Here is a 15,237-nt window from a genome sequence, read left to right as displayed (position 1 = left end):
AGGGAGTAACAGTATAGGAACTGTTCACGGTTGTTCAAAAATTGGATAAGGGATCAAAAATGAAGTGTTCACTGTTCACGTGGTATACAAACAACCCTTAGCTGCCTTTTGTTTTATTCCACATGTTTTCTTCACTCTTCGTTGCGAGTTCCATTTGCATCTCATTACCGCTAGCGTTCAGCACACGAAACTGAGTATGAGTGTTCGAATATTTATGCATTTTCCTTGTTTGTCACAATTGTATACAATCTAAAATTCACACTGATTCTTAATTTAGTTGAGAGCTCTTTTTCCTTATGCGTGTTTGTAATCTTTTTTTTTTTGGTAAATATTTGTTCAGAATTCAAACCTGCAGATATTTATTCGCTGCTGCCCTATTAATTTCCGTTTACCATAACTGCAGTTAGTCCCATCGAATGACCTACTAATGAACTTCGGTTCGCTTTGTCTCCACTTTGTGGTTTCAGGTTTGCTGCAAAGATCTTTGGTATCTCGAAGTAGAACGACCAACGACCGCATCACGCGTCCAGCTGGTGCGTGCTTCCACCCATTCGCTGGAACTTTGCTGGCCATCTGTTCCCTCGGCAGCTCAGTACATTCTCGAGGTTCAGAAGATTCCCCAGCCTACACCACCACCTCCAGCGACTCCGACACCCGCACCGGTGCCGAGTATAACTCCAACGGCGGCTGCTTCGTCGGCTATTGTATCTCCGGTGGTATCATTGGCATCGCCAGTGGCAGGATCACTGTCTCCAGCACAGTTGCCAGCAGGGCTCACCGCCGGAGAACCGTTGCTGCAACAGCCAAGTAAAATTCAATTTTTTGGATCATTAAAGCTAACCAGCTAACCTCTTTACTTTTCTTTACAGTTATCAAAACTCTTCCGGGGCGTGCCGCTTCATCTCCGATTGCCGTTTCGCCATCCCCCGTGGCGGTACAGGTGGCATCACCACTTGCCGCCTCCGCTAGTCCCAGCATCCACCAGAGTGCAGCACAAGTCATCAGCAGTCCACTCCACAATCCACCAGGTATGCAATCGCCAACTCCGGTCGCCGTGGCCATTCCGTCATCTCCCGTGCATAGTGTCACCTCACCTACGGTGCAGCGCATCGTAACTAAGGTCCAAACTCCCAAGCCAATCCAACAGCAGCAGACACAGCAGAAGGTGCTAGGCTCGACATCTGCTATTCTGCAACAGCAGCCGACTCAGATTATTCAAACTCAAGTGCAAGCCGCATCGAACCTGCAACAGCAGCAGCAGATTACACAAATCACTCAGCAGCCACAGACCATTCGCGTGGTTAGCGGAACTGCTATTTCCAACGCCCAACAGATTGCGACTGGTGGCGGAACACCGATTCGAGTGTTGTCGTCTACCGGCCAACAGGTACGCATTGCCACTCAGCAACCATTGGTCAGTGTTAGCACGGCCACCGGACAGCACACGGCAACCGTCCTTCGGGGCCAAAACATTGTAACCGCTGGAACACATCTGCAAACCCAACAGCGTATCGTCAGTGCTCCTGGATCAACGACGACGACAGCCACCATCGGCGGTAAGCAGATCATTCTACAGAAACCATTAACTATTGTTGGCGGTGCTGGTGGTCAAGCAACTGGAACAATCAATACCGCTGGTGGTATGACAGTTAATCAGCCACAAATTGTAACACTGGTTAAAACTAGCCAAGGCATGACGGTACAAACCTTGCCAAAAATGAACGTACTTCAAAAGGGAACTACGATGGCAGGAACACTCCAACAGCAGCAAATTGTCACTTCCAACATACTCGGAGGAAGTGGTACAATTCAACAGGGTCAAAAAACTGCTGTCATCGGTGGTAACGTGGTTAAGTTGATGTCATCGACTGGAACGATAGGCGGTAAGCAGATTCTCATGAAGAATCCGAACATAGTACAAGTGGGAAAAGTCGGTACTAATGTTGCTGGTAAGCCAACCCTGGTTATTACAAACAAAGCTGGTCAGCAGATTCGAAGCAATCAACAGGTAATAGTAATGACGTCTCCACAAGGCATCCGAACAGTGGGTGGAACCATCACATCCTCAGCAAACAATTACGTTACACTTTCGACATCACAGATGATGAACACGATTACAACTTCACGTGCCACCACAATTGGAGGAGCAACTATTTTACAGGCTGGTACAGCTGGTGGAATAGGAACAACCGCTAACATTGGTGGTCAGGCAATTAAGCTTCGAGCTGTGCAGGGAGGTAAACCCATCACATTCACCGTTCCAGTTGGTGGACTCCAGGCGGCCGGACAAAAAATTAGTGGCACGCAAATCATCAACATGCCGCAAAAAGCGCTAACAATTGGTGGTAAGGCAGTAACCGTTCAATTGGCACCTTCGGCTGGAGGGCAAAAAACCGTCACCATCGTTCCATCATCTGCCGGTACGGGTGGAGGAATTGGTACAGTTGGTGGTCCCGGACAGCAGAAAATCGTGATGCTACCATCGAAAACGACCACTCGAATCGTTACGCAGCAGCAGTATCAACAAATACAGCTTCAACAACAACAAGCTCAACTTCAACATCAGCAGCAACAACAGCAACAGCAAGAACAGGTATCCACTGATGCAGCCTTTGCCGCATTAGCAGCGGAAGCTGGTTTGATTGAGAACGATGGCGATCAGATAGAGCAGATGGACGGTTGTTTTGATCTGATTGAAGAGGACGAAGAAATGGAAACGGAGCAAAACCAGCAAATGGCCTGGCCCATCATTGATCAGATGGACGGTTGCAATGATCTTTTGTTCTCCGACGAAGAAGAAGATATCGACATGAAGGAAACGCCCAGGGGGACACCGCGTTTCGTACGTTTAGGTCTGTTTGGTGGAGCGGCTGCATTCGATAATCAAAACCCCTCCGGTGACTCACAGGAGGAGGAACAGGATCCATTGGGACAAGCGGAAGCAGTTGCAGCAACTGATGGTGCTCTTCCAGTTTCTGAAGGTAATGATCCGGAACCACAGCCGCAGGATACAAGTGCTGATGAACAAATGGATCAAAGTCAAGAGGAATCTGCTGCATCAATCACATCAGAGTTGCAACAGGCGGGGCCAGAAGAGGCAAGTTCGGCAGACGCACTGGCAGAACAGGAACATCAACCGCAGCAGCAGCTACTGGCAGGAGAAGGTGCGAACAGTGATGACGTTGATCCAAGTCAAGCTGCTACTGAGCCAGAGCAAGCAACGGAAGCTGAGGAAAGTGCCACCGGCGACCAAACGGCGGATGTGTCAATGCAGGACACCACATCCGGCGGAATAGAGGACCCAGCCGAACCGGCACCGACAGAGAACGTGAGTGTTGATTTTTTCTCATCCAATAGTTTGTTTTGAATTGTACAGCATAGTAGTCTTATATAACTATTATTAGTTGCATATTATTCATCAAATATTCTTGAATTTAAATGTAAACGTTTAATTTATTCACATGATATGATAAATCGAATTTAAAGATGTTTTTCAATTAATGGCAAATTAATCCCGTTGGTCTTGTAACTTATAGCTATGCTCCTAATATGCATAACTATGAATTCGAAGGTCACCTGGTTTTAAAAGAGTATTTCTAGAGAAAATTTTCAATAGGACGTAAGTAACAATGAGAGATTCTCTTTGGGGTCTTTCTCTTCTGTTCATTACTCGGCCATTTCAACATTTACTACTCTACTCTTTGCATAATATTCTAGTGAAAACCGTCAGCTTTCGATATGTGCTGGAAAATTAGTGCAGTGTTGTATTGACGTCGTAATAAACGAAAGAGAAAGCAAACAAAGAGAGGCTCTCAATGTTACTTACGTCCTATTGAAAATTTTCTCTAGATTTTGTCTATATTAATCGTTATGTGTTTGAAAAGGATATTTAGTGGCATCTTATAGCATCAAGCATAGCTTTGGGCGAACAAAATTTATGATACAGTAAGTGGGGGTGTAAGAAAGAACTGGATGATTATCATTTAATGGGGCAACAGGCTACACGGTTACCCGTAAAACTGAAAAGCTCATAACTGAAGAATTCATTCACTTTTATAAATCGATAAAGGATTCCCGAGATTCTAGTATTGGGGGATTATTCGTGATTTCTATGTGTCAAAAGTCTTGTAATCACCTCTGCAAACTGCATCTACCCGTTATGGGTTTACGATTTACCCCGGAACAGTCATTCCGGAACCATTTTTTTCGTGGGGCCGTGAATGACCGTTCCAAGGTCAAATCATCATATGTTCCCGTATTCGGAATCAAAATATATTGACTCAAATTGCACGTCGTTCCCCGTATGTAGTCGGGGATTTATGCCTTATCGTGCCTTCTCATCATTTTCTAAGGAAAGGAGGAAGGACGGGGTAGAATTGGAAGGGTGAGAAAAATTATAGCACAAAACAATCTGCAGGTAAGTTAATCTCACAAGTAGTTCAAATCGTCAGCGAGTAAGCCTAAAGCTCTTTGCCACATTGGATAAGGAACTATAATATGTCTGTATTTTAGTCGTCCAAATACGGTGTCGTCTATGCAAGGACGGCCGATAATAGAGTTTCTAGTGGCCGGTTAAAGCACTGGTCAGCAAGTCGCAGTGTAGATTTTTCGAAACTACTGGGCACGGTTGTTCTAGAAACGTTTCTGTTTTGCGACACCTTTGTAGATTTCTTCAATAATTGCAATGCTCGGATGAAGCCCAGGACTGTATTTCTTCTCTTATCCAATTTGTCAGAATTGGGAGAGCGGGCCCAGAACCAACAAAGTCAATCGCTGCACCTTTCCTGATCAATTCGTCCGCCCATTCATTTCCAGTAATACCGGTAGATATGGTAGATAGTCAGGTCAGGCACGCCATCACTAGCTTGGTCCGTGATTTGTTTGAGCTAAGGACCTTGATTGCAGCCTGACCATCGGAGCAGAAGTTTATAACGTTGCCGACCAAGCTCTGACGAAGGGCCGATTGTACATGATAGATCAACATGGTAACTGTTCCAAAGTCTAGTAACCTGAACTCCGTATGCACATGATAGTGCTTCTTGTTTAAGGTGTATGTGCAATGGTTTGATATTTAGAAGGGCCTCAAGGACAGCAGTTGGAGTTATGGTGAAAGCACCAGTGAACGCCATGAGCGCCATTTTTCGCAGATAGTTTAGCTTTGACTGAACCGTCATCACCTCACCCCTCTGCCGCCACACAAAGCATCCGTATGACAGTATTGGACGCACAATTGTCGCGTAAATCCAATAGATGTATTTAGATTTGAGACTCCAGGTCTTTCCAAAAGTTCGTCTGCGCTGCTCGAAGGCTTGCACGTTTTCTTGACTCTGAACTCATTGTGAGTAGACCAATTCAGTTTGAAATCTAATAAAACTCCAACGAACCGTTGACGTTTTGTTTGGATTTACAGATAACTATACACCAGAAGAATATTGGCAGCCCTTTGCGATAAGGGGCAGTAGGGACTGGAGGACAGAAGTTCCGGGGCTTAACGAAGCCCCCCCCCGGATCTACTGCGAGTTGAGGAGTTTATGGTATGGTGGGGCAAGGCAATGCTGGGCTCTGCTAAACCTTTAGAAAAAGCCATATAAATTCGAAAGCAGCTCCGTCGAAGCGAGTCGGTGCCGCTTCCGCTAAAGTTTTATCCAAGACTTAAGCATAACGCACCCTTACCCAACTGGAGTGCCAACATCAGGATCGATACCAGTAAGATCCTAATTACGGCATACTGGCGGCATAACACGGATGTGAAAAAGGATTTCATCGAAATTTATCCAGCGAACCGACAACCACACCATTCCACTACCCTAGTAAGGATGGGTGACACTTCCCCGAAACGGCGAGTGGGGGAAGTGTCACCCATTCATCGACCATCTCGATTTCGTCACCGTCAATCCGAACTCGGGATGGGAGGTTCACATTTTCGTCTCAAGAACTTCTTCCTCTCATGTATTTTGTCTTCGAAACGTTGATGGCAAGTCCAAACCTGCTGGCTTCAGCTTTCAGTCTGATGTACGTTTCCGACATCGCCTCAAAGTTCCGTGCTCTTATGTCAATGTCGTCGGCGAAGCAAACAAGCCTGAAGATCGTGCCAATCGTGTCTATCCCTGCTCTCCTTTTTACACCTTTTAACGCAACGTTGAACAGCAGGCACGATAGACCATTACCTTGCGGTAGCCCTCTTCGAGATTCAAAGGGACTCGAGAGTGTCCCTGATACTCGAACAACGCACATCACCCGATCCATCGTCGCTTTGACTAATCATGTTAGCTTATTCGGAAAACCGTACTCGTGCATTATCTGCCATGGCTGCGCTCGATCGATTGTGTCATACGCCGATTTGAAATCGATGAACAAATGATGTGTGGGCACGTTGTATTCGAAGCACTTCTGCAAAACCTGCCGAATCGCGAATATTTGGACCGTGGTGGCGCGGGAACCAATGAATCCCGCTTGGTAGTACCCCACGCACTTCCTTACAAATGGTGACAATCGGCGGCAAATAATTCGGGAAAGGACCTTGTAGGCGGCGCTAAGTAGTGTTATCGCGCGGTAGTTGCAGCAATCCAACTTGTCACCCTTTTTGTAGATTGGGCAAACGACACCCTCCATTCACTCCTCCGGAACAACCTCCTCCTACAAAATTTTGGCGATTACCCAGTGCAGCGCTCGAGCCAGTGTTTCACCTTCGTATTTTAATAGCTCGCTGGGTAGTTGATCTACGCCGGCAGCTTTGTTGTTTTTCAGCTGACCGATCACCTCCTTGACTTCTTGGATATCAGGAGCCGGTAGCCTACCGTCTTCTGCGTTTGCTCCAAGATCCGTTGCCATACCGCCTTCGTCCTCTGCTGCTTCGCCGTTGAGGTGCTCGTCATAAAGGGCGAACACGAAATTATTGCGACACATTCAACAGGGCATAACTTTTTTACCATTGGGTAAAAATGAACCAAATTTTGCACACTTTCTCATTGATGTGTATTGTTTACATGCTGTCAAACTCGAAGTCGTGTTTTTCGATACAACGAAAATGGAGGTGAACCAACGCGAGTCGAGAGAACAAATACTTTCCAAACACCTGGAATTTCCTGACCTGTCGCACCGGCAGTTGGGAAAAATGTTGAACATTCACCATTCAACCGTCTCCAGAGTGTTGAAGCCACGTCTCAAGCCGTGATTTGGTTAAAAAGTCCCGGCATGTCGCAGAGCTACGTCCAGAATGCAAACAGCTGGACTACATACATACAAGGTACAGAACTTCCCAAACCGCGATGAGCGGCAACAATCGACGGCTAAAACTCGGGCACGGAATCTCTACGAGAAGATGCTGACAAATTATGGCTGCTGTGTGATGGACGACGAAACGTACATAAAAGCCGATTTTAAGCAAATTCCGGGGTTGGAGTTTTTCACCGGCAAGACCAAGTTCTATGTGGACAACAAATTTAAGAAGAAGAAAATGTCGAAGTTCGCCTTAAAATATCTCATTTGGCAGGTCATCTGCTCTTGCGGACTGAGGAGTGAGCCTTTCGTGACAAAGGGCACAGTAAATGGCGAGATCCACAAATCTGAGTGCCTCGAGAAGCGCCTTTTGCCGTTCTTGCAGCAGCACGACGAAGCTCCGCTATTTTGCCCAGATTTGGCATCATGCAAGGGGTGAGTCGCTTAGCACAAAACGAATTGTGCTCACAAACAAACAGCGTGGTAGCATGTGCCGCAATGTGTCACGATGTGCCACGCTGTGCCATGGTGTTCAGTAAAACAAAAGCAATGGTTGCTATGATTATTCAACTACACTTTGTTGACAGTTTTTGAGTTGTCAAAAGTGTGCCTCATTGTGCCACACATTGTGGTAACGAGTGAAATGATTGTGTATTACTGTGAATCGTAATCTTATATCGTGTTATGGTAGGTGATACAGTGTGTATGGCACATTGTTCTAAGCGACTCACCCCTTGGCATCATGCCATTATTCTAAAAGTGTCCTGTAGTGGTATGAGGCCAATTCTGTCCATTTTGTTCCAAAGGACCTGAATCCGCCAAACTGTCCGGAGCTGCGCCCGGTGGAGCAGTACTGGGCAATGATGAAGCGGGAACTTCGGAAGAGCAAGAAGACAGCCAAAGACGAGAAGGACATGTTAAGAAAATGGAAAAAAACTGAGAAACTGGTATCGGATGACACTGTAAAGACTTTGATGGAGGGCATCAAGCGAAAATGCGTTCAATTTTACACTCAAGGCTCCATCGATTAACTTTTACTTTGATTTTTGAAGTAAATATATGTATAAAACTACCCTAAAATTTTGGTTTGATTTTAAACATTATAAGAAAATTGGCATGATATTTTCGGTGTCTCAATAATTTCGTGTTCGCCCTTTAGTACTTACACACTCGTTCGTAAGAAGGTTGCCGTCTAAGTCCCTGCACATATCGGGTAGCGGAACATAGCCCTTGCGCGAACTGTTCAGCTTCTCGTAGAACTTCCGTGTGTCGTTTACGCGGTATAGTTGTTCCATCGCTTCGCGATCTCGTTCTTCTTGTTGGCGCTCCTTTCTCCGGAGGACCGAGGTTTGCCTGTTCCTTGCTTGTTTGTATCTCTCCATATTTTGTCTCGTTCCGTGCTGCAGCATCCTCGCCCGTGCTGCATTCTTCTCCTCTATCCTCGATTCGGAATCGCTGTAGTGCCGCTATAGCAGTACTTCCTATGGCGGAACGAATCTTCCTCCAGCCATCTTCAAGAGTAGCTGCGCCCAGCTGTTCTTCCGTGGGTAGTACTGCTTCCAGCCCCTGAGTTTTGAGCGCATGCATACTGCAACTAGGTAATGGTCCGAATCTATATTCGCACTGCAGTAGGTTGGTGATATCAGAGAAGAATCGCCCGTCGATTAGAACGTGACCGATTTGGTTTTCGGTGCGTTGGCCAGGTGATCTTCAGGTGGCTTTGTGGATATCTTCGTGGGGAAGAAGGTACTTCAGACTACCATGCCACGGGAGGCGGCGAAGTTCACGCATCGTTGGCCGTTGTCATTCGATACGGTGTGCAAGCTATTTGGCCCGATTACCGGTCTAAACATTACCTTCCGTCCTACCTGAGCGTTCACATCACCGATGACGATTTTCACGTCCCGTTGCGAACAGCCTTCGTACACCTCCTCCAGCTTCGCATAGAACGCTTCCTTCTCGTCATCGGGTCTCCCATCGTGTGGGTAGTGTACGTTGCTGATGCTGTAGTTGAAGAAACGGTGTTTGATTCTCAACTTACACATCCTTGCGTTGATCGGAGTCCAGCCAATCATGCGTTGACTTATCCTAGCCAGCACTACAAAGCAGGTTCCCAGCTCGTTGGTGGTGCCACAGCACTGGTAGAAAGTAGCCGCCCGATGCCCGATTTTCCATACCTTTTGTCCTATCAAGCAAAGTTCTTGCAGTACTACGACTTCAAAGTTGCGTGGTTGGAGTTCGTCGTAGATTATCCTGTCGAAAGCTGAAAAGCAGAGTGACCTACAGTTCCGTGTTCCGAGTTTCCAATCGTAGTCATTATTTTGTCGCGTAGGTCTTTGCCGATTCGTATTTTCTTCTACATTGTTCGTAACGGTTAGTTTTCCAGGGCGGCTTGTTGGGCACTCCCCAACCCCCTGTCTCGCCGGAGGACCATCGTGTCAGCTCTGTTTAGAGTCCCACGCTGACACGAGGACGATATATCAGCCGCCCCTAAAATGGAGAGCAGACGCTGTTTTGAGCCGCCCTTAACATGGGGACCAGACGCTCGGATGAACCCACGCTCTGGAAAGAGGAGCCTTTCTTCCCTGTCAGCATACGACCATGGTTCCACCGGGGTTGGTTACCCGATCTTTCTTACGGTTACTCGTACCCCAGCTGGCACCGCGGGGAGGTAATGATAGGAGTTACTGGACAAGAGCCCATTGTGGTGAACCACCGACGGCGCCGGTGGTTGAGTGGTAAGCGTGACCGCCACTCATTCCAGTTGGCCTGGGTTCAACTCCAGCCGAGGTCGTTGAGATTTTTCTGAGGTGAAAAAATCTGTGGTCACGTCTTCCTTCGGAAGGGAAGTAAAGCCGTTGGTCCCCGGTCCATGAAATTGGTGGATCGATACCTAGTCCAAGTAGTGGAATCACCTCTCTGGCGTCGTTAAAGAAGAAGTATATCCAACTTCTATACTCTACTAACAAAAATATCCTCTTCCCGTGATACTTGTGGAGTGCGCAGTAGTATATACGGCCTCTAGCAAAAGCAAGTATTGGACTAACCATTCCTTCCCTTTCCTTCCGCGATCTACGTTCGGGCCTGGCCGGCGCCGGTATTGATCAGAAACACTTTAGGATTACCAGGAGTTGCACATTGAAAGATGTTTCGCTAATCCCAAGCATAATTATCTACTGATTCCCTGTGCAACTTCAGCTAGTGCCGATCAATAACGGAGTAGCAGCCAGGGGTGGTCGCACAAGCTCAAGCTCAAGAGGCCATTGTGGTGAACCACCGGGTCTATATTACGCATTACCCAGTCATTTATAAACCACCGAAAACTCTAGTGATACAGAAGAACTCACTCTTTTCTGGTATCCGAACCTCACACATAAAATTAAGTATCATATTCACGGTCCGCGCGATCATTCGAGAACGCGCCAATATTCGAAAGGCCACACGGTTATACGCGAACTCACATACGCGCTAGCACACGCGACACGCAGAAGGCTACGCGATCGAACACATCAACATACAAGCGCTCGAGTTGCTCTCCATGATCCATAAGGGCGAACATGCGATCGTGATCATCCACGCACAACTACTCCCAAAATTTCGAAAACACGAAATCGCCACGATGATGTAGTGAACGCTACTGCACTTATAATCTGATCAACGCGGTCTTAACAAATTCCTACGCGATCGTCCCTATGCCTGCACATTTAAACCATACACTCATCATCGCAATCAGAATCACAGCCCGCTATAATTGGCCTTAAGCAGTGTTTTAGTGGGTGACATTTCCCGTCTCGTCTGCAATAGGGCAAATCTCAAAAAATAGTTTGAAGATGTCGCAATAATTATCAATTTATTCTTTGGGCTCTTAAACAGGCCGTCGACACTAACCGGGAGAAGAACAGAAAGAATATTTTAATAATTTTAGGTACAAGAAAAAAAGTGAGTTGTCGTTATAGAAAAAATATTGTCTCTGAGATGCTTAGACCTGAAATATTTCTAAATGTTAGAAATGTATTGATGTGTGGAGGTGACGAACAGTTGTTTCGACTTTTTTTATACATAAGTCACCATCGCAGACGTACGTTAATCCTTCCCTTCCTTTTCTTTGATTATCCACCGTAGGCAACCTTCGGTAATCCAAACGACGACAGCACAGCAACAATGGAGCAGCATGAGCAACCAGATAAGGACGAACCTGTAACCGTTGCACCGACAACCGGGGAGGACAATGTCACGGCACTGCTAAATGCAAGTACCGTAACTACAGCTTCCGGAACAGCGACTCAACTGATGGACACCACCGACGGTGGCAGCGGTTTGACCACAATGATGGTCAGTGTGAACAGTGCTCCCACGGCTTCAGAAACAGAAGCAGCCAACATTCTGACTACCATTAAAAGTGGAGAACTGTTGTCTTTGCAGAATACCGACTTACTTGCGGCAGCCGGGTCGGGTGGAGACAATATCATGTAAGCGCCGAAAGACAAAAATCATTTCATTAAAATATATTTCATATCCATCATGCTTTCAGTCAATTGAACAGCGGATTGCTACAGACGAGGGGTACTATCGATGATTTTACTCGAACTATGTCGTTCGATAACCGCACGATCACATTTAAAACGAGTGGTGCTGGCAACGAACTGACTCCGGTTACAACGGATGGAAATCAATTTCTTTCGCAAATTCCCAGTGGTGCCATGGTAAAATCAGAAGACAATTCTGCCGGCGGTCACCTAGATGCTCTAGCCGAAGCGGCCGCGTCAGCCACTTCCGTACCGTCCGATCTGCTGAACACGACAAATCCATCGAGTGCTTCTTCTTCCTCCTCGCTCTCCGGTGCACTTACTATTGCTGTGGCGTCTCCTCAACAGCAGCAATCGACAACGACGACGATTAAATATTTCGATGCTAACTCGAAACAGTTCACGCTGTCGTCGCCGTTGCTTCAGTCTCCAGTTAATCCTCCGGCGAACATTCTGAGTAACAGTAACGGAACTAGTGTAGGTACTGCCGTTCCCACTGTGGTGACTACCATCCAAGGCAGTACTGCTGCTACCACGGGTAAAGGGACTGCTCTGGCGAAAACTGTTCGAGCTGTGGCTAAAACGAAGGATGAAAAGGAGGAGGTAAGCTATATTGTTTAATTAATTTAGGGTCCGACAACTGATTATTTCCATGTCCAACTGCACAATGTTGGTTGTAACTCCCGTGCAATCTAAACTCTCTTTCCATTGCAGAACAAAATTGTCAGGATAAAGGATGAATCGGAAAAGTGGTACACAGTCGGCGTCTTCAAGGGTCTCTCTCATACCGTATCGAACTACGTAGATTTTGATGAATGGAACTGTCTGTACGACGGTGACACGCTGACCGCGGACAATCTACCCGATCTGACCAAGTTCAAACGGATAAACCTGGAACCGGGGTGTGCCTATCGATTCCGTGTCGCCGCTATCAATAGCTGTGGCCGAGGTGAATGGAGTGACGTTGCACCATTCAAAACCTGCCTACCGGGCTTCCCGGGAGCACCATCCGCCATCAAAATCTCCAAATCGCCCGAGGGAGCTCATCTGTCCTGGGAACCTCCACCATCGACGACGGGCGATATCTTGGAATACTCAGTCTATCTAGCGGTCAAATCGCAGAACACGAAAGATAAGACCAATCAGTCCGCGCAGCTTGCTTTCGTGCGGGTGTACTGCGGACCGAATAACCAGTGTACCGTTCCAAATCAGTCCCTGCTCACGGCGCACGTTGACTACACCTCGAAGCCGGCGATTATATTCCGCATAGCGGCACGAAACGATAAGGGTTACGGTCCGGCGACTCAAGTCAGGTGGCTGCAAGGTGCGTATATCAAACATATTTTTTTTCGTTGCTAGATGTTAACACTGCATCTCTGTTACAGATCCTCAGTCAGCCAAGGGATCACCAGCAACCGGAGCTGGAGCGAGTTCCTCCCCGTCGGCGGTGAAACGACTTAGTGACAAGAGTCCTTCGACGACGGCAAAGCGGGCAAAAACGGGAGGAAACGCATCGATGATCGTTTCACCCACGTCGATGCAACCGCATTGAAGATAGGATTAGGTAATATAACGACGAGTAAAATGATCAGAACATTGTGTAAAAAGTCAACCATCTAGCAGTTAAGACAGATTTATCAACAAACATAACACCTACGCATTACGAACTCTTGACGGAGTGTAAGATCTTTTTTCTGATAGTTCGCTGAGTGTGATCCTTTTTCGTGGATGCGAATGTAAGATTGGTGTGTACGTATTTTGTTCCTGACATTTTGGCTGCATTACCCTAATAGATTTACTCCTCCAACAGTACGAAAAAACAGGATAGGTTTTGGTTTTTCACGACTTATGGAGTATGAGGAAATCGTTAAATTTTCGTAATGCGTAATGAAATAAACTATTAACCAGTTTTAAGACAAGAGAAACGATAAATAGTTAATAATAATCTTATAACTAGTATACAGCAAATCTCTAGGGCGAGATAGATTAAATTTCACTAAGTTTTTCTCCTTCATTTTTTATGATTGATCGAAAGCAAGCGAATAGATTATTATGGACATAGTAAAGCAGTAAGTAGGGTAAAGGTAAACCACTGTAAAACTAGGATATATTGCTCTAAATATGCATTGGCGAATAGTGGTGTATCTTGTATGCAGAATGTAATTGGATAAAAATTACAATGAGCAAGCATAATTGCATAATGTTGATCCAAGAATTAAAGTTGAATCATTTACAATTACAATATCAAAGAATCACATTCGAAGTGATTGAATTGTCATCGAAATGTTTCATTATGCAGTTTCATCCGATCAATCTTATGTTCATTATTTGCCCGCGCAATTTACATACCAGTTTTTTTTATTTCCGTCAGTACTCGTAAGGATCACATTTAATTATCCATCAAATACGTCATAAGCAGTGTGTACAAAGAAAAAATGAACAGAAATGAAACGAATAATCCGAAATAATGTTTAACTCTTTCTAAAAGAATGCAGAATCTAGAAGTGTAGTGACAAAATATAGGTGAAACCCTTTATTATACATTAAAAAGCGTGTGGAAAAATATATAAACCTTATATTAATACGAGTATATAAAATGACTATTTCAATCGCTGTTGTGATTTCCTACTAACGAAAAGAGAAATGATATAATTTTTGTAGTGTAAAGTTTTATTTTTTCTTTGCCCGGGTAATAGCAAAAAACTGTCAGTTTTGCTTCGGAAGTTGTGTAAATTACAAACAGTTTTTGAGACGCAACTTTTTTTTCGTTCTTTTTTCGGAAAAGGTAATAAAACAAGATATTTGTTAACAGTGAAGCTGAAGGTGTTTATTAACTTCGAAAGTCCGTGTCTGGTCATCATACTTAGCGTTTCCTAGGAAATCGTTAGTCTTGTGTTCGATCGTGTTCATTGGCGAAGAGATGTACTGCCCATACTCGCATATCAGCCCCATATGAAAAATCACCATGTCGAGAAAAAGACGATTTTATGCTTTTGCATTACTTTTCTTTTTTTCATACTTCTCAGAAGTAAATCTTTAGGCTATTGTACTATATACTTCAATTGAGACCTATGCACTTCTTTCATACTGAAATATAATTAAAATTACTTTTCTGTTTGTGTAAAATCATTGATAAAACTAGATAGGACTCATATGCGGGTACTTCTGTGACGAACTCAAATGTACCCGCATATCAGTCTCACATCTAGTATGCTTAGTTTTTCTCGTCCGTTGGCACATTGCACGTGGCTTGATTTTAAAATATCTGGTGTAAATAATAACTTCTTTAAATATGTCAGCTCTTGACGCAATTAAAGTGTACGAAGGTGGATCTGGTAGTGAAGCTAGTTCAGATTCGGATTTTGGTGGATTCGATTCGATCAACACTTAGAAGAAGTTCCTGGAAATTTCCATGCTTGGCACTTTTAGTCAGGTTGATGAAGCACACGGAACTTTTCAAGATGGCGACGATCTTTCGATGGACAATGCAAGC

General features: G+C 45.3%; 1 protein-coding gene across 2 annotated transcripts in view; it reads left to right on the top strand.

Annotated features, from left to right (window-relative positions):
- The window catches only part of LOC131694000 (host cell factor), a 36,055-nt gene extending 21,495 nt beyond the window's left edge, over positions 1 to 14,560 (top strand). For both annotated transcript variants that reach the window (XM_058982328.1, XM_058982327.1), the window contains exons 5-10: positions 468 to 807; positions 870 to 3,328; positions 11,341 to 11,687; positions 11,750 to 12,347; positions 12,459 to 13,068; positions 13,130 to 14,560. In XM_058982328.1, the coding sequence (XP_058838311.1) occupies positions 468 to 807; positions 870 to 3,328; positions 11,341 to 11,687; positions 11,750 to 12,347; positions 12,459 to 13,068; positions 13,130 to 13,296 (4,521 nt within the window). In that variant the 3' untranslated portion in view covers positions 13,297 to 14,560. The remainder of the gene's footprint in view (positions 1 to 467; positions 808 to 869; positions 3,329 to 11,340; positions 11,688 to 11,749; positions 12,348 to 12,458; positions 13,069 to 13,129) is intronic.
- The last annotated feature ends 677 nt before the right edge of the window (positions 14,561 to 15,237 follow it).

The sequence above is a fragment of the Topomyia yanbarensis genome, chromosome 3, assembly GCF_030247195.1.
Source record: "Topomyia yanbarensis strain Yona2022 chromosome 3, ASM3024719v1, whole genome shotgun sequence".
NCBI lineage: Eukaryota > Metazoa > Arthropoda > Insecta > Diptera > Culicidae > Topomyia > Topomyia yanbarensis.
The sequence above is the reverse complement of the archived record's forward strand: the minus strand, read 5'-3'. Positions and strand labels throughout refer to the sequence as shown.